The following is a 25,676-nucleotide window of genomic DNA, read 5'->3' on the forward strand; positions in this document are numbered from 1 at the left end:
AGAGGTATACCCCATAGCTGGAATTGCTCCACCACCTATCAGGAGGAAGGTCACGTCAGAGGTAGAACGAAAAAAGCAGGAGACGGGCCGAAGACACCCCTTATATGACCACCAAACTAAGCCAAGCAGACTAAAATCTCGGTAAAGCTTCCTGAAAACATCAAGATCCATCCCCGAAGCGCCAGAGACGCGCCGAATACACCTATGGCAAGCGTCAGCTACCGCGACACATTTTCCTCTCTCGGAGGAAATGGCTGCTGGACACAATTTACCGTATCCGACTTGGAAAGCGCTAAACAGACTAAGAACCGGCGTTTCACGTTGTGCTAGTAACCTGAAAAAAATGGGGATACCAGGAGGACGATACCTGCGACTGTGGCGCGGTTCAGACCAGCCGGCATCTACTATCATGCACAGAGATGAGAGAGACCTGCACAGAAGAAGACTTAATTATAGCAAATGACAGGGCCATCTATGTGGCCAACCATTGGAAATACAGAATTTAAAGTTGTTGGTGTTCCGGACACGGAAAGTAAGTAATCCGAAATAATTGGTACCGAACCCATTTCGGATTACCGAATTTTTCGGATTAAACAGATTTTCTTAAAACACCCTTTTAATAAAAAATAACATAAATATGCCTACCATTATTAATTACAGTACTTTTGTTTTGAACGCAATAAGAGCCTATGATAATAAGAAGAAAGTAATTAACCCTTTAATAGAAGAACGCATTCACCTGAGACGTACAATCAAACACTGTTTTTTAAGACAAAATGTTGGTTGGTCTTTAAATCTATTGTCAAATTCTGTTTCGGATTAAGCGGATTTTCGGATTACCGAAGTTCGGATTAGCGAGACTACTGTACTATAATTGAGATGTAAAAAATTGATCCATTGATTGAAGGAACCATTTTCAAAGGACTCTTCCTCTCTTAAAAAGCATTTTTTTATTAAGCTAATATACAGGGTGATTGATTAGTGGGGTAAAGCTCAATAGCTCCGCTATAGTAATAGATAGCAATAAAAGTTAATAACAAAAATTTTAGCCACCTTTGAGCTTCACATTACAAAATTAGTTAGAATGTTACAGGGTGTTCGATAACACAGTGGCTTTAGGATCCACGTCCACTATCTGCGGTTACCGTTTGGCAGGAGAGTTTCTAAATACCCTGTATTGTTACACATGTTTAATTTAATATTTAGTTTATTTATAGAATATTTATCAAATATATTGCTTATTAATTTTATTTATTTTTTTCAGATACACTCCCGAAGAGCTTCACGCTATGGTTGACTTGAAGCCCGAAAAAAAAGAAGATGACTGAATGGATAGATAACCTTCAAATCTACTAAAAAAATACAAAAAAAAATCGAAACAGGCATTAATAAAGTTTAATGCCGTCCGTATTGTAGTTAAATACAATAATTACTATATAGACATGTTCCAAATAAACATATTTTCTTATTTGAAATTTAAATAGGAAGGTATATTGCAAAAAGACAATGTTACAAGCGATTTAATTCAATAATTTTTTGAGGGGACGCTACAAATGTCAAAATAACAACAAATTGATATCAATTTTTACGAACAAATATACTAAAATGTCAATTATATATCGTTAGCCGTGCCATTTTAAACAGTCGTTTTACTTTCAAGATACTCCTCATTCTTGCAAAGCAGTTTCACATGTATTAGATTTTAGAATAATAACATATTAATTGTGAAGTCAGAAATAATACAGTTCTTTGCAGAGTTCTGTTCAGAACGTAATGTATTAATTTCAACGAACTGTCAATACTGTATTGACAGTTCATTCATTAATTTACAGTGATACTCCTTCCATTTAGTGATAGCAAATACTATAGACTGTAATACATACAACTCTTGACATTTCCCGTTAATTTTGAGGAAGCAAAAAATAGCGCCATCTAGCGGTATGAGTAGGATAACCAGAGCAATCTAACCTTACATTTATAAAATTGTTTTATTATTGTTTTTGTATAAGTGTTTGAACTATTTTTATTTTAATTTAATTTAACAAAATTAGCTCGTTATTCAAAAATTTATAAAATTAAATTTGAATGTTTACGTCAAATTTTACGTTGTCAAAACGTAGTTCAACTCAAGCTGACAGTGGCGCTAGTGGCAACGTGCTTCCAGATTTCTGTGTGAGTTGGATGTATTACAGTCAATAGTATTTGGCGATACTCCTATATCGTGTGGTATTTTTCTGTTTATACACACAACCAAACTTAAAAGGAACTATCTGTCATTTTTTATTATTCCAAGCGAATTCAAGAAAACAATATACGAATTCAACCAATGTTTATTTTAAAACTATTTAATGAGCAATAATATAAAAAATTAAAGAAAACAATAAATTCCTGAAATAACAAATTAAAACGATTTGTTTTGAAGTGAGTAACAAATTTACTTATTAAGCCTTTGGCCAATTTTAATAGAAAATGATAGGAAGGTGAAAAACAATGATCATGATCTATCCAACCTTTAGATACTCGATGTAAATGTAGATAGTTACCACTAAAATTTTATCTCTAATGAATCGTTAGTAGGTATAACTATTAAAATATTTTTTATTATTATCTTTTATTAGTTTATTATTACGTCTTAGGAAGGAATCCTAAATATGATAAATAAAACGCATACTGTAAACTGATCTTCAAATTTTTATAGAAGTATAATTGTTATTATTCTAAAAACAAAATTTAATGTTGAAGTGTTTTGCAAATAGTCTAAAAATTCTTATTTTCACATTTTATACAGAATTTTTATATTATACACTAAAGGAAAAATATTTTTTTAAAAGTTTGTTCTAGATAATAAGTGTGATCGAAAGTTGACAAATAAATACTCAAAATCAATTTGTTAATTTTCCGATGTTATTATGCGTTATTCGCATCGCCATATTTGTAATCTTTATACTATTACCTATTATTGCCAAAATAATTGAAGAGGGAAAAATAAATTCACAAAAATCGAATTTGAGAAAATATATTTTCGAAAATGCTTTTCAATATTATATTAGATAAAAACACATTAGCATTAGGATGTTTTTAAATTTAACAATATTTAGCACCAGTAAATAAAAAAAAATACAGGTCTCTCGTCAGTTAAAAAGCAGAAAATGTCTTTTAAATTTTTAATTTGAAAGACAGACAATTTTTTTAATTATTCCTGTAATTAATATCTCTCTGTCAGATAACATGTATAATCTTAACGTATATCTACGTCTAAAGTAGTATAAAATCCAAGTGAATCTACTGCTTAAACTCGCATGGTCAAAAAATGACGTGGTCCTATGGATGAGCAGAACGGCAAGAAATGGAACTGTTCCGATGGTAGGTTACGGAATCAATTAAAAATAAGTGTAAACAACGAACAGTAATATTTATTTTATTTTTGGTTAAAATGCGTGCTTATTCATCTCGTAAGAGGGTTGTTTATTGTTTTGGTGCAGCGAGGGTGCGTCTGAACTGCCTGCCTGCTGTGACGATACTGCCTGAGACCACAACACGGTCATCATGTTTGCGGTTTTACAATATGGCTAGAAAAATGCAATAAATTACTACATCTGGCGTTTTAAAAGCTCAGAACCTTTCTGTAGCATTCCCAAAGCGCGTTGACATAAGGTCTGATAAAGTAATTAATTTATGGGGAACAGTTCGTTAAACTCGCACCAAAAACATTAGGGATACATTTCGTTTCGTAAAATTTCTTAGCATCTGGTTTGTATATTAAATGTGAATTTTATATGACCGTTTTGAGAAAACTTATTAAAAAAATTAAATTAGCAAAAATAGTAATTAAAGCGTGTCGCCACAGAACGTTGCGACTCGGTGTTACTCATTCCATTGAAGCTGGAGGATAGACAGAAACTATGGTAATAAAATAGTTAACCATATTGTTTTACAGTTTTGTGTGAGCACAATCCTAGTTGCAAGAAACCAGAAGAAATGATTGGCACATATAATATCTACAATTCATTACCACGACAATTAAGGCATATATCCCATTGTTTCACAAACTGATTTATACCGTGCTTAAAGAATTCTTGTAGCTGTTGCTCAAAGAATTATTTTATGGCATTTTGTACTTTGTCCGACTGAAAACGACCACCTTTTAATGCTTTTTTCTCTGGCCTAAAGATTTGAAAATCACTGAAATAAATCTGGACTATAGGGTGGATGCTCTAATATCCTCTATTTCTTTTATTGTAGATTTTCTTTCAATTCTTTGGCAACATGAGACCAAACATTGTCGTGCAAAATGTGAGATTTGCTTGATGGAGCTTGTTCAAAGTTTCATTATACAGGTTTGCGTTGTTCATTATACAGATTGTTAACACCAAATGCCATTTTTAGTCACAATACTTAAAATCGCAGTTAAATACAAATAGTAGGAATTGATCAATGTGACGTTTACGAACTTTACTAACATTGCAGAACGTCAGTTGAGTGATAACTTTCCAAGAGTAACCTAACCAAAGATGGGTTTCAATTGAAGAGGCGTTTAAATTAAAAAAATATTGTTATCTAAAATTCTGCACCTTCGACCGTTGGCAATGTTCTTACAGACGGAGAGGCAGCGCTGAAAAATCTCTTTGAATTTACTAAAGCTAAATTTTTCACATTTGATTACTGTGATTGTGTAGAGTAACATACTGCGGTCGGTCAAGCGAAACGTAGAACAGGGGTTACTGAGAGGGTATCAAAGTTGCTTTCCTACGAAGGTAATGCAATCAATTTAGTATGGCTGAAAATCAGTACACACATTCTAAATTAAATATAAATAAAAGTTATTATAGTCGGTCAGCTGTATGACGGGACAGAGCCGGTCGGTCGAACCCAATGAATGTACAGGGTTATTCACTATATTTTGACCCCCTTGTAAACTGCTTTATTTACAGAATTAGAAAAAAATGTAAAATACAAAAGTTATTCGATTTTCAAATTATGCCTTTTTGCCATATATATCGTACTAGTGACGTCATCTTATAAATAAGAAAATAATGAATTTATTAACTTTTCGACGCCCATGTCGGGTGTCGTTGTCAAAATACAAAATAATACTAAAAGTAATAATAAAAATGTATTTTACATTTTTTTCTAATTCTGTAAATAAAGCAGTTTACAAGGGGGTCAAAATATAGTGAATAACCCTATACATTCACTGGGGCCGACCGACCGGCTGTCCCGTCATACAGCTGACCGACTATAATAACTTTTATTTATATTTAATTTAGAATGTGTGTACTGATTTTCAGCCTTAGTGAATGGATTGAATTACCTTCGTAGGAAAGCAACTTTGATACCCTCTCAGTAACCCCTGTTCTACGTTTCGCTTGACCGACCGCAGTATGTTTCTCTACACAATCACAGTAATCAACTGTGAAAAATCTAGCTTTAGTAGATTCACAGAGATTTTTCAGCGCTGCCTCTTGGACTATTATTTTTAATATAACTATCCATCCCAATACGCTAAAATGTAAATATTTGTGTGAAAGTTTATTACATTATCCCATTATTAAAATTTATCCTTCTCGTGGATATGTGTACAATTTTTCTCTAATTCAGATGTAAAAATGTTTCGAAGATAGATTTTAAACTCAAAGAAATACCCAAAGTTATAGATATGGCGATCGATAACGAAATTTTCTTAAGATGTTACTTGTCTTAAACTCTCCCCTACCTGCACAAATGAAATCATCAAATAAGGATATTAATCAACAACTGTGTGATTCTAAGATAATAATTAAAGTTAAATTTTTGGTTAAATGAATGTATAGTATCACTTTTTTGTGGTGTTTTCTCTGCTTGTGAACAAAATACGGTTAAATGTTAAAACTGATCAAAGACGAGAAGAAAAAACACCTTGTAAATATTATTACTATTGTGATAAGTCTATTGAATCAAAGTTTATATTGTGAAGATAATGAGTCTTTTGTGAAATACATGTTGGCAGTTCAGAAATTTAAAAAAATCATTTTAAAATTATTTACAGTTGTATTTTGCCTTCGTCTGAAAAATAGTCAACAGTTTAGAAAAAATTACAGTACTTTACTTGTTTCTGTAATAAAATAACATCTAGTTCATAGTATTTGCAGACTGTTTTAATGGTATTAAGTTCTACAAAATATTTATTACCATCTACTCCGTCCAATTCATTTTATTACTTTATATTTGATTAGCATGTTTAAAAAATAGAATAAAATATAGTTAATCGATAATTCTCGATCAAAATTCAAATGTTGAAAGATTAATCATGACAACTTATGTTACAGAAACAAGAGGTATTCATTGTTTTCAGTGTAGATACACCTCTCAAGTGCTCTAAACAATTCAATACTGTCTCGGTAGTTCTCTACAAGGTCACAATACACCTCTAAGGGCTCTACACAATTCGTTTGTTTGTACGCACATTAAAAAACGTATTTCTGTCCGCTTTCTCGGCAACACCTTTTCAAAGAGTAAAGGCTTTTGTTGCCGGTGTTGAGGAGGTTTTTGTCCTATCCAATTGCACCTTTTCAAATCTGTTATGGTCCTCTATCTCTAGATTAGATGCTATAGTCTGATCCTGTTTAAAAGGTCTAATAACTTTGAGGCTCAACATTGTAGGTGCCGGTGGCTTTTATTCGCCTAATGCAAAGAACCGCGCATTTTCCAGGCTGTCACACTGACATAAAACATGGACTCTCATGGACAACTGAAACATGGACTCTAAAAAAATCGATAGAAGATCGAAGCCTTTCAAATGCCGGGAGAGAACACAGAACCAACCTGTCAATTCTGGAAGAGTTTCCTATAAGAGACAGGCTATGTTTGTTTACTAGCAGGTATTGAACGAAACAAGTAATAAAATAAAACACAAGCAATAAACACTAATTACAACACCTGCTTATAAAGTTTATCCCTTCTGATGGCCAATATTGAGAGAAAGCGGAATTTCTCCATAAGCGCAATACAATAATAATACACAAATTCAAATTGGTTTGTTGCTAAATATTTCAAAAAACAATAAAGGATAATAAAGGCAATAAAATTTAGGTTAAGCTTACCCCGTCTGGCTGGAGACACAACTACCGAAAAAACAAACGAACGAATTCGATGTTACATGTCTGTACACATTCGGGTTTTGAAGGCATCTCGTCCCTTATCTCTTAGGGAAAGAATTTTTGGATTTCAAGTGGTCCGATCCTCTTCTTCGCGACACATGTGAATTTCGATAACATGCTCGACAGGAACAACACCGGCGTCGGCAAGGGAAAAAAGGGACATGATTCCGAACTATTTAAACAACCAAATCAATTTTATGGGATTTCCAACAGGCTATTTAAAAAAGTAAACCCAGCCTCCCTAGGTGGAACTATTGGTAGTAGAGGGAAAGACTCGTTTGATTCTTAAATCTCATATGGTGTATCTCTCAACTAAAGTCAAATCAAACAGACTTGAATTTACTGGAGAGATACAACAGAGAATAGTCTTCACAGTTTTGGGAAAGTACATCGGATACCATTTAACGCCATCTTTACGGACTTAATATTTCTTTTCATTATTCTGCTCTTTTCCGAACATTTCATTATATATTTGTTTATAAACTTCTTCACCATACTGGCACTAGGTTAAACAACTGTAATCTATTAGATTTACAAAAGAAATAGAACATTAATTTTCAATACGTCGCTTTTTCATTATAATGTTTGCCGCAGTTGTGAAAGAAACAGGACGAGGGAAATAATTCTGGACGAGTCTTTATAGATCCAGAAAACAATGTTTTATTACAAAACACTGGCCTTAAAAGTATTATTGATTAAGGACACTAGTCGTGTCTTCTTCTTCTTGTAGTTCCTTCTCTTATCGGAGGTTGGCTATCATCACAGCTATCCGTACCTTATTGGCGGCTGCGCTGAAAAGATCTACTGAGCTGCGCCTATACATACTACTCTCTTAGGTTTCTCAGCCAGGAAATTCTTAGGCTTCCTATGGATCTTTTACCCCTAATTTTACCTTGCATTATGAGCCTTACAATCTCATATTTCGCACCTCTGGTAATGTGGCCTAAATCTTCCAGCTTTCTTATTTTGATGTTCTTTGAAACCCTTTCTAAAATTGTAAAAATTAATTGAAGTTTTCTTCTAGGAATTGAATTTTCTACCTAATTTTCTGCATACTCGTACAAAATTATTATTATTATTTATATGATAGCCACAGGTGCAGTACATCAAAAAATAATTAATATACATTAAAAAACTGATTGCGTAAAAGAAATATTAATTATTACTAAACTTGTTGACTTATTTTTTCGACGATTCGTTTTGTTACTTGACATTTTGTCAGCCTGCAATATTTTCATTAAACTTTGTTCACCGTTTATATTGATAAAGTTATTTTTTATACATGTGGTCTCAACACTAATCTGGTTTTTAGTGGGATCATTCTGATTTTTTTACGGTACAATTGTTACGATTCTATAAAATTTAGACCAACTTACTAATAAAGTCGAAATTCAATATGATTGTCAAAGTATCGCTTAAAAATGATAGACTCTGGAGGGGCCCGAGACGAGAGACGAGTGTAGTTCAATGACGGCATGTTAAAAAAAAAGAAAAATAACGGCTAATTATATAGCCGCTTCGCATCAGGTGTTTACTAAATACAAAATGTCTTTCCTGACGATCCTATTGAATTTGAACTAGGTATAGCTGTTCTGTAGCATTAATAAGAAAAATACGTTTTATATATAGCTACGTTTTCGGAAAATTGTCTGATATAATATAGAATTTGACCAGATAAAGTTATTGTTATTCTTGTATAAGAATCATGAATTGTATTTCCACTTCTAACCAGATATTTTTTGCAAGTATGTTTAAGGTTTAAGTTATTTTTAAATTCGAACACGAGCGTTTAAAAATACAGTAGCAGGTCTCGTTGTATGGGATCGTCTTTCTGTATTTATCTTTGTGTTTATCATACATATAATTAATGTACTAAATGAAATGTTTCAATAAAAATATATTGGTTTTATTCTTTTTGTTTTTATAATGAATGTACCTTTAAAAGTATACATAATGTCCAGAAATTCTTTGCACCAAGAAATCGTCACCTTTTGATGGTAATATAAAATAAGATAGACCAGACTCTTTTTTAGTCAAGTAAATCCAAGAGAAAGGCACTGGCGAAGCGTTCATGTAACCACTGTTACCATTGGTAACAGTTAAAATTCTTGCAAATAAATATTTTATGACGATTTACCAATATTTTTACCAATAGAAATATATTATTATATTATGTGTTAATAGTATCTAATTCAGTAAATAGCCAAGTACTCGTAGACACACGAAAATATTGGCGAGTTTATGTGACTCGGTTGCACTTTATTATACTCTGTTACCAGACTCATTTGTGGTTACAATGGTTATATCCTCGCTGTCGCTCGGGACAGGCTAGTGTCTGAAAATTTTGAAGAAGCGACGGCGTAAGCGCGCTTTGTATATCAGTAGCCCTATTACCAGATTTAAATTTGGTTACAGTACCTATAAAAAGTGTGCGTGCAGTTAACCATGGATGAGTGTCGCTGCGTAATCGATCAACTACTTGAAAAGTAATAATATCCTCCTTGTATACTTTTGAAGAAAAAAATGAGATTATTGAAAATGAAAGACCTATTTTAAACAATTTAAAAAAAGAATCAAAGAAAGTAGTTCGATATTTTAAATTTAGTTGGTACAGTGAAAATCCTTAGTTATGTTATTGCAAGCAAAATATACTGTATTGTTGGCCATATCTTCTGGTTTCTACAGAAAAATAGGTGGACCAGGCTCACGATTTAAATAGTTTTAGAGTTTTAAAAAGGAGACATGAAATTTCTCCGTTGCCTACATGTAAGATGAAGATGTATACCCAATTTGATTCAGTGTGGCAAAACAAGAATCGAAAGTTCTCTTAACTAAGCTTTTAAAACAAATATTGCTAAACATAATGAGCTTGTTAAAAAAATAGATAGGTATATCCTTAGCACACTTATAATTAATAGATGCCGTATGTTTTTTGGCCAAACAAGAATTAGCGTTTCGTGGTCATTTTGAGGGCGACGACTCTGACAATCGAGGCAATTACAGGCAATTGTTAACATTGATTGCCAAAAAAGATCAAAAAATTTGCCAACATCTAGAAACATCCACTGTTTTTTCGAAAGTTTCAAGTGATATACAAAATCATTTTATTGAAGCTATTTATACATTTAGCCATCTTCATTTTTTAAATAAGATTTTTTGCATCTGGTTTTGGTAACACTTTGCAAAACGTCACGCGTCGCCACTGATGTAAATGTTGATATTACTGAATAGAGAATTGAAGATTCTTTCAAATGAGCTAGCACACGACCCCTATTCTCATTTAAAAAAATCATCAAGTACGTCATCACGCCCAGATAGATGACGTCACTAGTATACCATATATGCCACAATATCATAACTTAAAAATAAAAATCGACCTGTTTCGGGATGTTTCCTTAAAGTCGCCGGTTTGCGAAATAATGAATTTATTCCTTTCATTTGCACCATCCTGTATACACATGCAACGGTGGAAAATAGTGTCGCGCACGTTTGATTAGCAATTAAAAAACAAAGGAGTTTTGAATATTGTATTGCAAAAAAATCTTCGGGATTTCATCAATCGATGTTTAAAGAATATCTACCTACCTTGCCAACATTCAAATTTTCAGTTTTTCACATATTTTTTTATGGTTAAAAATGGCCGATTTCGCAATTTTTCAATTTTAATCGCTTATATGTCAAAAACTATCAACTTTAGAGAAAAGTCACGAAAGACCTTTTCTGTTTGGAATGATCCAAAAAACCTAAAAAAAACTTTGTTCCATGCAAAAAAAATAATTTTAGGAAAAAACAAAAAAAAAACGTTCAAAATATTTTTGACCCACTTTTTATTCTGGCAACATTCAAATTTGTTAAAAGGGGTCCTTTTTGAGTAAGATTGTGCAATAAATCCGAATCGGAATATTTTTCCTAGCGGATGCGCAGTGGCTTTCTGGACTATATTACATAGAATAGAATAGAAATATGTTTTTTTCACCTACCTCTACCGAAAGTATACTTTTCCGGACCTGATTGTAGGGAGCAAAGTTGTACTTTTCCTCCCTAGGGAGGAACATATTTTTCCTCCCTAGGGAGGAAAAGTAAAAGTGACGTCATGGTATTTCATTCATGAAATATAACTTATTGACGCCCTGTACAATATCTATTTTCTATTACGTAAGTATCTATACATTTTAACGTTTATTTAAAAACACTCTGTATATTGCAGAATGGTTGTAGTAAAAATGCCTTTTACAAAATTAGGCTTTTATTCACATAAAACTTGACAGTAGAATTAATTTGAATGACAAAACAATTAATCAATAAAATAAACAATGACAAAAGAATACTAATTTATACTACATTCACCCGGCCCTATTTTTGAACAAAATCTTGCAAATATCGTGGTTTATTTTTAGTTCTAGCTGATTTACGGCTAGATTGAAAATCTGAATTTTCCAATCTTGGTTCATGATTATCATCAGGTACTTGATTGGGTTCTTGAATAGATAAATTTTCTATGTCCTCTGGTATTGATTCAGTAGTGGAATTCTCTAGTGTATTATTTGGACTTTCATTTTCATCTTCATCATTATCTTGATTCAATAATTTCAGGTCACCTCTAGGAGCTAAATGCTTTGTTGAAACTGTACTTTTCTTTCCGTTTGGATATTGTATTAAGGCGTAATCTGAATTGGCTTCTAAAAGATCAACCTCTTCAACTAAAGGATCAAACTTACTTTTTCGTACAAATTTTCTTAGTAATACTTTGTCTGAATCTTTAAGCCATGATGGAATAGAAGTTCCGCTAGTTGATCTTCGCTGATACGTAAACAAACGTTCATGAGGTGTACAATTGGTTGCTGTACACAGTAAACTTCTTATAGAGTGCAGAGCATCTGGTAGAACAGTCTCCCATTTAGTGATGTCTAAATTTTTGGTTTTCAATGCTAGATTCACTGCTTTCCATATAATTCCATTGTATCTCTCGACTTGACCATTTCCTCCAGAGTTATATGGTGTTGTTCTACTTGAAGATATTCCTTTAGAGTGTAGATAATTAATAAATTCTTGTGAAGTAAAGCTAGTTCCCCTGTCAGAATGTATATATGCCGGCATTCCATATAAACAAAACATTTGATTCAAACATTCAATTACTGTCTGACTGGATGTATCTGAGCATGGAAAAGCCCATGGAAATCTTGAAAATTCATCAATGATTGTAAGCATATAAGAATTTGTAGAAGAACCGGGTATTGGACCTTTAAAGTCAATATTCAATCTTTCGAACGGAGCTGTTGATTTAATTAAATGTGTATCATCTTCTTTCTTATAAAATCTGGGTTTAATTTCTGCACAGATTGGACAAGAGGTAATTACGTGTTTAATTTCATCTAAAGAATAAGGTAAATTTCGAATTTTTACAAAATGGTGCATACGAGTAATCCCAGGATGCGATAAATCTGAATGTAATTGATATAACTTGCTTGTATTATTTATATTATTGCATATTCTTGATAGTGCATCAGCTGCATCATTAGCCTTTCCTGGACGATAGATAATATCATATTTAAAACAAGAAAGCTCCAAACGCCAACGCAAAATTTTTTCATTTTTGATTTTACTTGTATGGTTTGTATTAAACATGAACGAAACTGATTTCTGATCTGTGATTAGTTTGAATTGTCTTCCTAAAAGATAGTGTCTCCATTTTTTCAATGCTTCAACACAAGCATATGCTTCTTTTTCAATTGCAGAATGTTTTCGTTCAGAATCTGTAAGGGTACGTGAGAAAAAAGCAACGGGTCTTCCAGATTGACTCAGAGTGGCAGCAATAGCAAATTCAGAAGCATCAGTTTCAACAATGAGAATTTCTTTTTCATCAATTGTCCATAGAAGTGCATTAGCTATATCAGTTCTCAACTCCTCAAAAGCAAATACCAAGTCAGGACCTAATGGAAATTTCTTGCAATCTATAAGACCTCTAATTTTTGCTGAAAAATTATTAACCCATTTTGAGTAATGTGAAAACATTCCAAGTGCCCTCTGAAGACTTTTGGAATCATTCGGAACTGGTAAATTTAGTAGAGGCTTCAATCTGTCTGGATCAGGTTTCATTGTAGAGTTTTCTATTGTATATCCCAAAATATTTATAATTTTTTGATTGTAGTGACATTTATTTTGATTTAAAGTTAACCCATATTTTTTAACAGCATTTAAAAAATTCTGTAAATTTAAATCATGTCTATCTTGATCCTCACCACCAACTGTTACATCATCTAAATAAGCGTAAACACCTTGTAGATTTTCTTTTTTTATGATAGAATCAATGGCTCTCTGAAAACATGATACTCCATTGGTAACTCCAAAAGGAATACGACGGAATTGGTAAAGGCCTCCACTTGCCTCGAAAGCTGTAAATGGTTTGTCAGATTCGTAAATTGGTATTTGATGATATGCGTATTTTAAATCAATTGAGCTAAAAATTTTATATTTTGCTATCTTAGACACCAGTGAATCAATATTCGGCAACGGATAAGCATCAAGTAATGTGAATCTATTTATTGTTTGAGAGTAATCAACTACCATCCGACGTTTATGATTTTCGTTTTTAGTTACCAACACTTGGGCCCTCCAAGGTGATTTACTTTCTTCAATAATTTCTTCTTTAAGGAGACGTTTTATTTCTTGTTTAATAAATTCTTCATCTTCCTGTGAATGCCTGCGAGATTTAGTAGCAATAGGGTGACAATTTTCTGTTAAATTGGCAAACAACAAAGTTGGCTTAATTTTAGCTTCAGTAAGACAGCATATCTTAAGAGGTCTTCTTGGTCCTCCAAATTTAACTTCTAAGCTTTCATGTTGTTTCATAATATCTTGACCCAAAATCACATCTGTACAAAGATTGGATAAAACTAAAACTTTTGTTTGATCATATTTTTCTTTATCAACCTGAATGTTTATTAAACAATAGCCTTGAATATTAGCTGAGAATGACATAGATGCCATAGAAACTTGGACCCCTTGTATTGGAAAAATTTTAAGCTTATTTTCAATAGCGAATTCATGATCTAAAAAAGTATCTGAGCTTCCAGTGTCTATTAAAGCATTGGCATCAATTCGGTTAACTGTTACTTTGGCTATACATTTTGAAAGCGATTGAGGTGTTTCCATTGAAGAAGCGATTACCATTGTAGATGCATAAGTTGATCTCGTTTGACTTTTCTTTGATTGCATGCACATTTTAAACCAATGTCCAATTTTATGACAGTTTTGGCAAATCGCAGCCCTTGCTGGACATACAGATCGAGGATGTCTTGGATGTCCACAAAAATAACAAGTCTGACCAGGTTTTGTTTGAACAGAAGCTAAAGTAGTTTGTTCTGAATTTGGATGACTACAAGATGCTATATTATTTAATGCTGCATGATATGTATCAGATTGTTTTTGAGAATCTTCTAAAGATCTAGATTTAGATAATGCTTCGTCCAAAGATAAAGAACTAAACTCTAGTAATCTTTGACGTATATTAGATTGAACGAGACCATTAATAAAAGCATCACGAATATAGTCATTTTTATTTTCTTCTGAAGAAACTGCTTTAAAATTACAATTTTTAGCCAAAAGCTTTAACTGTTGAGCATACTGATCTATGGATTCGTTTATTTGTTGTTTTCTTGTAGCTAGAATATGTCTTGCGTAAATCTCATTTGTAGGTTTAATATACAATTCTTCCAAAATTTTGATAGCAGAAATGTATGATGTATGCTTCGCTTATGTAATCATATACTGAATGTGAGACAAAATTGATTAAAAGCATGTACTTGTCTTTATCTTCTAGCGATTTTTCTGTAGATTTATTGCTTTCCAAAAAATTCTTAAATGTTTCGTACCAGTGTTTAAATTCTTTGGCGGCAGTTTGGGAGTTTGGATCAGCCTCTAGTTTATCAGGTCTAAAGTACTTCTCCATTGTATATTTGGTATATTTATGTGAATAAAATTGTAGTAAAAATGCCTTTTACAAAATTAGGCTTTTATTCACATAAAACTTGACAGTAGAATTAATTTGAATGACAAAACAATTAATCAATAAAATAAACAATGACAAAAGAATACTAATTTATACTACAATGGTAAAAAACAGTAAATTGTTATTCTGATTTAACAATGTTTACATTAATAATTTGACTTATATTTGCCAGTTGACAATAATTATATTGTACCTACTTGTTAGTTTTAGTTCTAATAAATTTTGTTGGTTAGTTACATAAATAAATTAATTAAAAATGAAAAAATGACTTGTTATTTGAGGAAGGTGGAAAAACCATATGTATAACATGGGAGTAAAGTGCCTTTTCCTCCCTTGAATGATTACTTCATTCTCGGGAGGAAAAGTAGCACTTTCCTCCCTTGTTATACAAATAGCTATATTGTCACTGAAAGTTTTACAATTTTATGGACAAAGCTTACAGAGGTCAGGAAAAAAACAATAAGAAATACAGTTTACTGAATTTACAATAATCGTCAATACTATTACAAAATAAAAGATAATGAAATAAAACAAAACAATACAGGGTGTTTCATTGGAAATAGGTATTTTAACTGTAGATTCCTGGGCTCAAAATATTAGGGATTAACCTAAATCACCTACTCCGAAAATGCTTCCTAAGGAAGCTGGAGTTCTTTGAAGATGGTGACTTTTAATCAGTTTCTTTTTAAATACCTCTAGAACACATCTATTTAGAAAAACGAAAACTGATACGTCTATTTATCATCTTCCAGAGATAAATCGATTTCATAAATTGTGAATACCGGTCATATGCGTCCTCTTTGGGTAGGGCAACGGTTATTTTATCGCATAACTTTTTTGTCTTTGACTTTTAAGCATTTTTGACACTAGATTATTAAATCGTGAGGTATTCTAGTACTAAAAGTTACTCTTACTTTAAGTCGGTAGGATACACCGTCTTCTAGAAAAATCGATTTGAAAATGTTTCGTTTTTTGAATTTGAACAAAATTTGAAAATATTTTCAAAAAAAAACGGTGTATTTTACCGACCTAAAGCAAGAGTAACTTTTAGTACTAGAATACCTCATAATTTAATAATCTAGTGTCAAAAATGCTTCAAACTTAAACACACAAAAAATAATGCGATAAAATATCCGTTGACCTACCCAAAACGGACGCATATGATGATTAGTACTAGAAATTCGCAATTGATGAAATCGATTCATCTCTGGAATAAACGTACCATTTTTCGTTTTTGAAGTTATACTTCTTTACCGGCGATAGAGGGTGATTTTTTTTATATGTTCAAACCTATCAGCCCGGCGCATGCGCATTATAACTTTGTTCTGATTGGATGTTCAAATGACATGTCAAAAATTATCCGATATGGCAGCTGTGGTTTGGAGGTAAAGGTAAAGGTAAACAAATGTATAATATATTAGTTTTATTGTTGTGAGGACAGAAACAAAAAAGTTTATAATATTGTAGTGACTTTTAAATAGTTTTTAAAAGCAACAGGTACGTAATAATTGTTAATGTATCATGGGTATAAACCTACCTATTTGATCTGCCAAAATACATAGTATGTAATACTTTTATTTATATAATTTGATTACCATCAAAATGTGTATCAATATTCACCTAATATATTGTTTTTTTACTCTATGTTTTGTTCTATTTTTTCAATTCTAAATCATTTCAATTCAAAATTAAAATAATTTGATCAATTTTCAAAATATCAAAATATCACAAGTTTAATCCGTTTAGTTAGTCGATCTTCGTAAGTAATGACACATAGTGTCCGTGGCTAAGCGGAGAAGGCGAATGAATTCCAATACCAACCGCTCTTATCAGCGCTGGTTCGAGTCCCAATAGAAACTTTCTTTTTTGTTTTTTTTAATACATTTTATGATTGTAAGTATATTTATTATATAATTGTATTTTCAGAAAATACGTATTTAGTTAAAAAATTTTTCGACAATTAATGTTCAGACATCATTTGTGGCTTGTTTAATGTGTTTGTGGGTGTTTTATTCTTTTATTATTTTAATTTTTGGCACTGTTCTAATAAAAATGTTTGAGAAGTAGTAAGTATAAATTAGTTTAATATTTAAACAAAATGTAAATAAAAAGTATAATAATTTCGTTTAAATCATATAATAGAAGTATAACTTCTTACGTGCGTACAAAGTACACACACACATTCTTTTTTGTTTTTGGGTTAAATCTTAATATTTTGAGCCCAGGAATCTACAGTTAAATTATTTCCAATTATTAATGACACACCCTGTATATTGCAAAATTTAAATAAATTGCAAATTGCATCATACAACCTTAGAAATTAATAAGTTCTGCGTATAAAACCCAAATATAGATAATAATAATAAACCTAATAAACTCTAATAAATCAAACTCGAAAAATATATTTGAATTGTTGAGACTCATTGTTTTAAAACAGATTCAGTTTTTTCAAGACAAGGGTAAATGGACATAGAAAATGAACGTAAACAAAGAAGCTCGGTACTTTAACGGCGAGCGACCGGCAAATACTTAGATATACCTAAATACAATTTATAGATAAAGAACAGATTACACGAAAATATACGCAAACAATACACAGTGTTTCAATGTTTCAAATATTCAAAGGTAAAACGATTACAAATATTGCAATTTGGCATTATACATTATTCGATGTCTCACATACAACCAACGGTGAATAGACAATAAAAAGTAGCTTGAAAACAAAAAATCTCTGTAGTTATAGAAAGGCGAGAGGCAGAAAATAGATAGGTACCTGTACATAAATATAGTTTATATAGGTATAGATAAAGTATCCATTTCAAACAATATACACTATACACTGTTCAAAGCGTTGTAATAGTGAAATAATTGTAGAATTTTTTGTTCAATTCTTTGAGTGGAATTTTGTTTCGACATGCCGCGCTGGGGCCCCTGAATGTCGGGGACCCCGTATAAATCGATACGGCTGATACGGCGGTAGCTACGCCTCTGTTTCGTACTAAGCGAACGGCTCCACGGGCTAGAAATTAACGCTAGCAGTACCCGTAGCAGTAACTAAATCAGTACTTTTCGAGATGTTTGTGAGTGAAAATGTTTATTTTTCAACGAAAGACCAAACTGGTTACCTGGTTTTACTAAAATTACTCAAAAAGTAAGTGTTTTATCGAAAAAATATTTGAAGTAAAAAAACTATAAAAAACAAAAAAAATGGTTTATTCATGAAGTCTATGGACCCAGTAACTCATGTTACTGGGTCAAGACATATCTCCTTATTCGTCAAATTCCAAATCGAACATTTAAACGTCAAATAACCAAAAAATGGAGCACATGTTTGGGGACAAACTCATTAAAGCTTTTTTAAATGTTAAAAAAAGCTTTGTTTTTATTTTTTACAAAAATTTTTCCACCAGCAAAACTAAGCGAGTTACGCTCAAAATAAAGTTTACCTCTTTTTTTTGGTAAAGAAATCGTGAAAATCTCCCACTATTTAGAATCTCAATGAAATTAATCATTACTGCTTTAGCATTTACTTTATGTATTGCTTATAATATGATCTGTACGTTTGACACGTGCATATTTTTGAAAAAAAAAATGGTTTTATACTAAAAATATTTTGGGAAAATTTACTTTTTTCAAAATAACTTAAAAGTATTAGTGATACGAAAAATCTCATACAGTAAAAAATGTAGGATTTGCTTTTATCAATATTTTGGTTTTATTTTGTTTTTCTGTAAGACACAAATTAGTTAAGATATGGCTGTTCAAATTTTGCATACACTCATTAGTGACTCGTTCAACCCTTTCACATTTCAACCCTTTCAACTTTTAAACATTTTTTATTAATTATTAGGTAGACTATGAATTTGCAATTTATTTAAATTTTTGCAATTGATTATTTCTGTTTTAACTTCGATTTATTTATTTATTTTATTTAACTTATTGACGATTTATGCAATTTTAGTAAATTGGATTGTTACTGTTTTGTTTTTTTTACTATTTATAAGCTTTGTCGATAAAATTGTAAAATTTTTCATGGCAATAAAGCATATTTCTATTCTATTCTAACCCTTTAAAAAATAAGCCGGTCCAAAATAAATACTTTGAACCTGTGAAACTTACAGGTCATATAAAAACACAAAAGTTAAGTAAATTGTATAGAGGTAATAATTAATTTCATATGTGGTGCTAAATAGAAGGAAATTTTCACGATGATTTTACATTAAAAAAAGTTTTAATGAGTTTTCTGCGAAAAGTTCTTCATTTTTTGGTTATTTTACGTTGAAATATTCGATTTAGAATTTGACAAGATTTGTCAAATTTTTATTATATAATAATTGTTAAACAAGTTGGTATATATGTGGAAGATAAACCTTTATTAAATAAGTTTAAATCATTTCTCAAATCAGAACTCCTTTATAGATATTAACTGTTGAATTAACCTTTTACGGTTAATAAAAATATATTAACTTTTATTTAAATTTACATTGTTAACACATACAAGTGGCCATAATAGTAAAATAAATACATAACATAGAAACTTTAAACAGTCATAACTTAAAATGGCACCTGAGGCAGATAGAACTTTGTTATTCCAATACAACGAAATAAGAAAACATTTTCGTGAGCTATAAATTTGCTTTTACTGGGTCGATAGAATTCATGAAACACATATTTTTAAGCATTTTTGTACATTTTTTAAACTATATTTTTGGTAAGCTATTTTTTTCGATAAAATAAGTACTTATTTTTTGAGTTATTAAAAGCCGCTAGAAAATGTGTTTTTTTTTCGTTAAAAAAATAGTTTCACTCGCAAATAAATCGAAAAGTATTGACTTAGATAAAATACTCTATAGAACAAAAGTTAACATGTTAATTTCCTGAAAAAAGCCAAAATGCGTGCTTATAACAGCAAATCCAATAAGATGTAAATTGGAGCTGGAGGGTCAGATAATAGAACATGTGACGGAGTTTAAATATCTAGGCATCACACTATTTAGCTATGGAAAGCTGGAAACAGAAGTGGAAAATTAAGTGGATAGAGCAAGTAGAGCCGCAGGTTGCCTGAATATCACCATATGGAGAAATCAAAATATCGGCCTAAAAAAATATTACAAAACAGTCATCAGCTTAATAACGACATACTCGGCAGAAACACGACCTAACACAGAGAGGACCAAAATATTGTTCGAAACAGCGGAGATGAAAATCCTTCGAAAAATCGATGGTAAGACACTATGGGACAGGTAGACCAGGGCGCATCTGCTGTAAAAATATTAGTACATTTGGACGTTGAGAGGTGACTCAAATTTTTTTGCAGAAATTGCTTGAAAGTAACTCAAATAATGATATTTGAGTTATCCTCTTTCTCAAAAAGGTCCTGAACATTGTTTAAATAATCAAAATGTCAAAAAATTAATGAAAAATTCGATTTTTTTCTTCGTTTTTTGATTATAACTTGAAAAGTATTCATTTCCGAGAAAAGTTGTACAAACATAAAAGTTGCGTAATTAAATTTCCTACAATATAGAATTAGTTAAATATTTAAAAAATAGTCACCCTTGTTGCAAAATAGCAATCATTGCGAAAAAACCATACAAAAACAAGTATTCGCATTTTACGTTTTTCAACCATTTATGCTACACTTAAAACCTTCATATTTCACCCGGACAAACTTTATAATACAGTAAAATAATACTGTAAATTTCATTAGGATCGGTTCAATAGATTTTGCAAAATAAATTTTGCAATCCAGCTTTCGCAAACAAAATTTTATTTTTTCAAAATGTTACAGGACTAAAAATAAAGAAGATAGCAAGTTGATTTTTTTTGCGCATAGAAGTGTACTGTGCCTTTCATTTGCAATTTATAAAATTAAAATCGATTAACTACCACGGCGTCAGGATTTTTTTTATAAACATTAATTATTGGTGCTACGGGCAGGAAAGCGGATAGTTTGCTCTGATTGGGCATTCAAATGACCTTTGATAATGATTGATACATTTTAATTTTTATTACATTTCGATATAAATAAATAAATTTGTTTATTGCAAAATAAAAACACATACTCTATCCTTTGAAATAACACTTTTTTTAGCAAAAACTTTCTTTGTTTATATTTTTTAACTTAGAGAATAAAAGTTTATTATTTTTAAACATATGCAATTTTTTAAACAATAATTCACAAAGAATAATAAAGTTAGTTTGATTTTTGTGGAATTAAAATATTAAAATACAACAAAATATAGAGTAAGAAATAATATATTAGATAAAGATTGGAAGAAATTTTAGTGGAAATCAACTTATGTGAATCGAACACCGCTGTCCTGCGCGTAGCACCAAAAATTAATGTTTATTTAAAAAATTTCCTGACGCCGTGGTAATTAATCGATTTTAATTTTGGAAATTGCAAATGAAAGGTACAGTTCACTTCCATAAGCAAAAAAAAAACTCAACTTGCTATCTGCTTTATTTTCAGTCCTGCAACATTTTAAAAAAATGAAATTTTTTTGCGAAAGCTGGATTGCAAAATTTATTTTGCAAAATCTATTAAACCGATCTTAATGGAATTTACAGTTTTGTTTTGCTATATCATAAAGTTTTTCTAAGTAAAATATGAAGGTCCTAAGTATAGCATAAATGGTTGAAAAACGTAAAATGCGAAAACTTGTTTTTGTATGATTTTTTTCGCAATTATTGCTATTTTTCAACAAGGATGACTATTTTTTTTAAAAATTTTTAACCAATTCTTTATTATAGGAAATCTAATTACGCAACTTTTATGTTAGTACAACTTTTCTCAGAAATGAATGGCTTTAAAGTTATAATCAAAAAACCAATAAAAAATCGAATTTTTCCTTCATATTTTGACATTTTGATTATTTAAACAACGTTCCAGACCATTTTGAGTGGGAGGATAACTCAAATATTATTATTTGAGTTATTTTCAAGCAATTTCTGCAAAAAAATTTGAGTCACCTCTCAAAACAGATGCGCCCTGGACACAGCATAATAAACGATACCAGCAAGGACACTCCCTGATGCCGCCTTTGAAGTTGAAAAGTACAGGGTCGATATTTTTCGCGTAGTACATCTCAGTGGTGATGTGATGTGTTGGTTCATCAGTGTTGCCGATGTCACCAACTTTATTACCCGTAAGAGATTCTTTTTGAATAATTTCTGGAATTTATGCAAAATATTAACAATACAATCGCCATTCATCGTCAATATTTTGTGTTATGTCCCAATTATTGACATAATTCCCACAGGCATACGTATAAAATTATGTTAAAAAATATGAATGTCATAAAAGTTAAGTAAATCTGATAATTATGTACAAATCGGCAACACTGTCGATTTTCTACATTGTTGTGGTACTACGCACAAAATGGCCGACGATCTGCGCAGTAATAGTGCGCGAACTTTTCCCGCCTACATGTGTCACTGCTGTTGCGTTTTCTATGCTGTGCCCTGGACTAAGGGCTAGAAGTACATATATACTACGGAGGTGCAAGGTGAAGAACATTAGTAACTGGATAAGAAACAGAAGAGTAGAATGGAATGACCACATAAGCCGAATGACAACAAATAGTGTTGTAAGGACGACGATATATCGGCATTTATATTTATTTCTTTTGCGTTCATTTTCAAATTCGCCGTGCATATATTTTTGTGCATGGCGCTTGAGAGGGCATCACGTGACTAAAAACGACCAACCAACGACCTCGCTTCGGCCATCTTGGCATCTTCATCTTGGCCACCTTGCTTTGCCGTGGGTGGATCGTTGTTTCTATTATTTGTGCTTTTTAAGAATATTTTTTTAATTCGGATACTTTTATAATAGCTTTAATAGTATTATTAACATAGTGAATAAAATGGTGTCCTGTTTTTAACGCAGTTGGAGTAGCAGAAACAAATGTAGATAAAGAAATCTGCAGGAATAACGTTTCAATTATGACAGAAGCTCCAAACAAATGACTGTGAATGAAAAGCCCTATTAAAAGGTTAGTATGCAAATATGTAAACGAAGGCATGCCCTGTATTTCAGAAAATAAATTAATACTATTAATACCCTAATAATACTATGTATTCATAAAAAATCTTTTAAGTAACCTAGATATAACAAAGTGAATAAAAGGCATAAATCAGAAGAATTATTATTTTATTTTATAAGTTAATAATTGGTCATATCCATTTATTATTTTAATAATAATTGTGAATAAGCCACAAACTTCGCTTATTCCTAACTAAAATAGTAAATAGAGATAATAACAATAGGATTTGTAAAACTAAAGTAATTCTTTTTGCGTTTTTGCTAATGTATGCCTTACCACACACTATAATATGCAGTACCAACTAATGAATACACAGAATATTATAGTCGATTTGCTAAACTCAGTCTCAGTACTACTGAGTCTCAGACACAACTGGCTAGTGATTTTAGTAAATAATTTTGCCAATTTGGTAAAATTGGCAAAAAAAAAAATAATAACTAAATAGTTAATAATTACTGTAATTTTGGCAAAATTGGCCAAAAACAAAAAAAATTACCTACTAAAATCACTAGCCAGTTGTGTCAGAGTTTGGGGAACCGACTATACTTGTTTTATGTTTTATAATATTTTGTGAGTCCATTAATCATATTTTATATTTAAAACTAAAATTTGTTAATAATGCTTAGTAATGCATATATTTTGTATTTTTAGCTTTCCAGAAGATCCTGCGAAGAAGACATGAAGTATAGATCAGATTTATTAATAGAGGAGTATGTTCAAAACACTTTTTAGAAAAAGATATTGACAGAACTTCACTTTCATCTGTTCGTTTAAGAGACTGTGCTGTTCCAATAGCTTATGTCACACAGGTATATGCATTTTTTTTCTTGGTTTTAACATCTTTAAACGCGAAATACGCAATAGCTTATCGAATTGATGCCATGTTATTTTTCTTTATTAAGGTCTTTGTTTATTATTGTGTATGTGTATTAACAACAGAAACATTTTTGGTTATTCTTTTATTTTATTTTATATTTTGTCATCAAGTGTTCAGTCAATGTATGTAGTTTTCTTATGTACACCTTTATGGGTTTATACCTGGTGGATGTATATTTCAATAAATAAATAAATAAATAACCTAATTAATAATACAGTCTGTACAATATAGATACTGTTGTAATTCATTATCTACATCGGAGATCTAAGTTGACATTGTTGCCCAACTGCAAAAAATTTTTGAATTAATTTTAAGTCAAATATATCACATAATTATTGCGAAGTAGATTATACAACAAAACAGATTAATATTCAATGTAAATAAATAAAAACATCAGAAATAGAAAACAAGAATTAAGGTATAATCTTATGTTACAGTTATTAAGGTACCAAGGGTATTATAAGGATAATAACGCTTGAGGTCAATGGTGTTTTTAACAAGGGCCTGAGGGATATACGTTGACCGAAAGCGTTATTATTATAATACCTGTGGTGCCTTCAACGTTTAATGTCTGACTAAATTATTCTTTATATGCGAAAAATTTGAATGAATTTTGAATTGATTAGTTTTTAAATAAGTACATTTACCAGTAACAGTAGTAACATAATTGTGGTAACCATAGTTTTACTTAGGTTGATATTTGTCAACTTGACAGTATCTAAGTCGTTATTTAAATTTAATGCCCAAGGGCGTTATATCATACTTAACAGACTTCGAAATGTCATTATTTGTCAAATAATGTACCAGTAGGACACTAAAGTAAATAATAAAAACAATAAATATAATGAATACTAAATACTTATTTGTTTGTGAAAAATCTATTTCTTTGTGGCTTTTTTGTAATTAACTATTCTAATGAGGAAATAAGCCACAATTTACTTGAAAAAATAATTTTATTAAGGTTTCTACTTCCACGTCGGATGTCGTTGTCAAAATACAAAATGTTCATTATTATTATTTTATTTATTAAATATTATTTATTATTTATTTAAATATTATTTAATATTTATTTTTTTATTATTATTATTTATGCGTATTATTACCTGTAAATAATATTTCTTCTGATTGTTAATTGTAAAGGATAGAAAAATTACCTTTTATTTTATTTTCTTTTAGAATCAGCTGAGAGAAGTGGTCTACAAAAAACCAGAAAGGAAACAGAATATGTGGCTACGAAAAGCAAAAGAAAGGTTTACAAAGCAAATGTGACACATTTTTTTATAATATTTAGGAATGTCAGTAAATTACATTAAAAAATGTATGTAAAGATTTTTTGCAATAAAAATGTTTATATTTATCAAGGATGTATTATTTGGTATGGCCACATATCGTCAGTGATGTGACAATACCTCCTATCTGTTGTTTTCAAGAGATTTGTAAGATAGACTAAAAACTTGTTTCGGCCACCTCCTGTTTTCATATATTTTTTGACTTGTTTTGCAGTAAATAACTATCTATTTACTACAAAAAAGTCAGAATACGTACGAAAACAGAAAGTGACCTTAAAAAATGTTTTTCGTCTCCTGCAAACCTCATGAAAAAAC

The 25,676-nt window shown here is 31.0% G+C and overlaps 2 protein-coding genes and 1 long non-coding RNA gene across 5 annotated transcripts in view; 2 read left to right on the forward strand and 1 right to left on the reverse strand.

Annotated features, from left to right (window-relative positions):
• Nucleotides 1-9,045, forward strand: part of LOC114330372 (protein C-ets-1-like) — a 683,925-nt gene extending 674,880 nt beyond the window's left edge. For all 3 annotated transcript variants that reach the window (XM_050649794.1, XM_050649793.1, XM_050649792.1), the window contains one exon: nucleotides 1,265-9,045. In XM_050649794.1, the coding sequence (XP_050505751.1) occupies nucleotides 1,265-1,328 (64 nt within the window). In that variant the 3' untranslated portion in view covers nucleotides 1,329-9,045. The remainder of the gene's footprint in view (nucleotides 1-1,264) is intronic.
• On the reverse strand, nucleotides 7,625-15,084 carry LOC126883744 (uncharacterized). Its single transcript, XM_050649408.1, has 3 exons — nucleotides 14,939-15,084; nucleotides 13,888-14,808; nucleotides 7,625-7,658 (listed from the first exon to the last, which is right to left on the reverse strand). Exons 1-3 carry the CDS (start codon nucleotides 15,082-15,084, stop codon nucleotides 7,625-7,627), a joined length of 1,101 nt encoding a protein of 366 aa, XP_050505365.1.
• Nucleotides 15,085-22,760: 7,676 nt separating this feature from the next.
• LOC126884021 (uncharacterized) lies at nucleotides 22,761-25,429 on the forward strand. Its single transcript, XR_007697807.1, has 3 exons — nucleotides 22,761-23,144; nucleotides 23,847-24,004; nucleotides 25,249-25,429. It is a non-coding gene; the product is annotated as an uncharacterized LOC126884021 (long non-coding RNA).
• The last annotated feature ends 247 nt before the right edge of the window (nucleotides 25,430-25,676 follow it).

This window comes from Diabrotica virgifera, chromosome 4, assembly GCF_917563875.1.
Source record: "Diabrotica virgifera virgifera chromosome 4, PGI_DIABVI_V3a".
Lineage (NCBI taxonomy): Eukaryota > Metazoa > Arthropoda > Insecta > Coleoptera > Chrysomelidae > Diabrotica > Diabrotica virgifera.

Bases quoted from the DNA above. Each gene is read 5' to 3' on its own strand.
- LOC126883744 (XM_050649408.1), bottom strand. From the start codon at position 15,084: ATGGAGAAGTACTTTAGACCTGATAAACTAGAGGCTGATCCAAACTCC. The intron at 14,809-14,938 runs GTACATGCTTTT...GATTTACGCAAG, and splicing joins TCGCTAGAAGATAAAGACAA to ACATATTCTAGCTACAAGAA. The intron at 7,659-13,887 runs GTTTGCCAATTT...TAAATCTAATAG, and splicing joins AAAATTAAGCCAACTTTGTT to ATTACAGTTGTTTAACCTAG.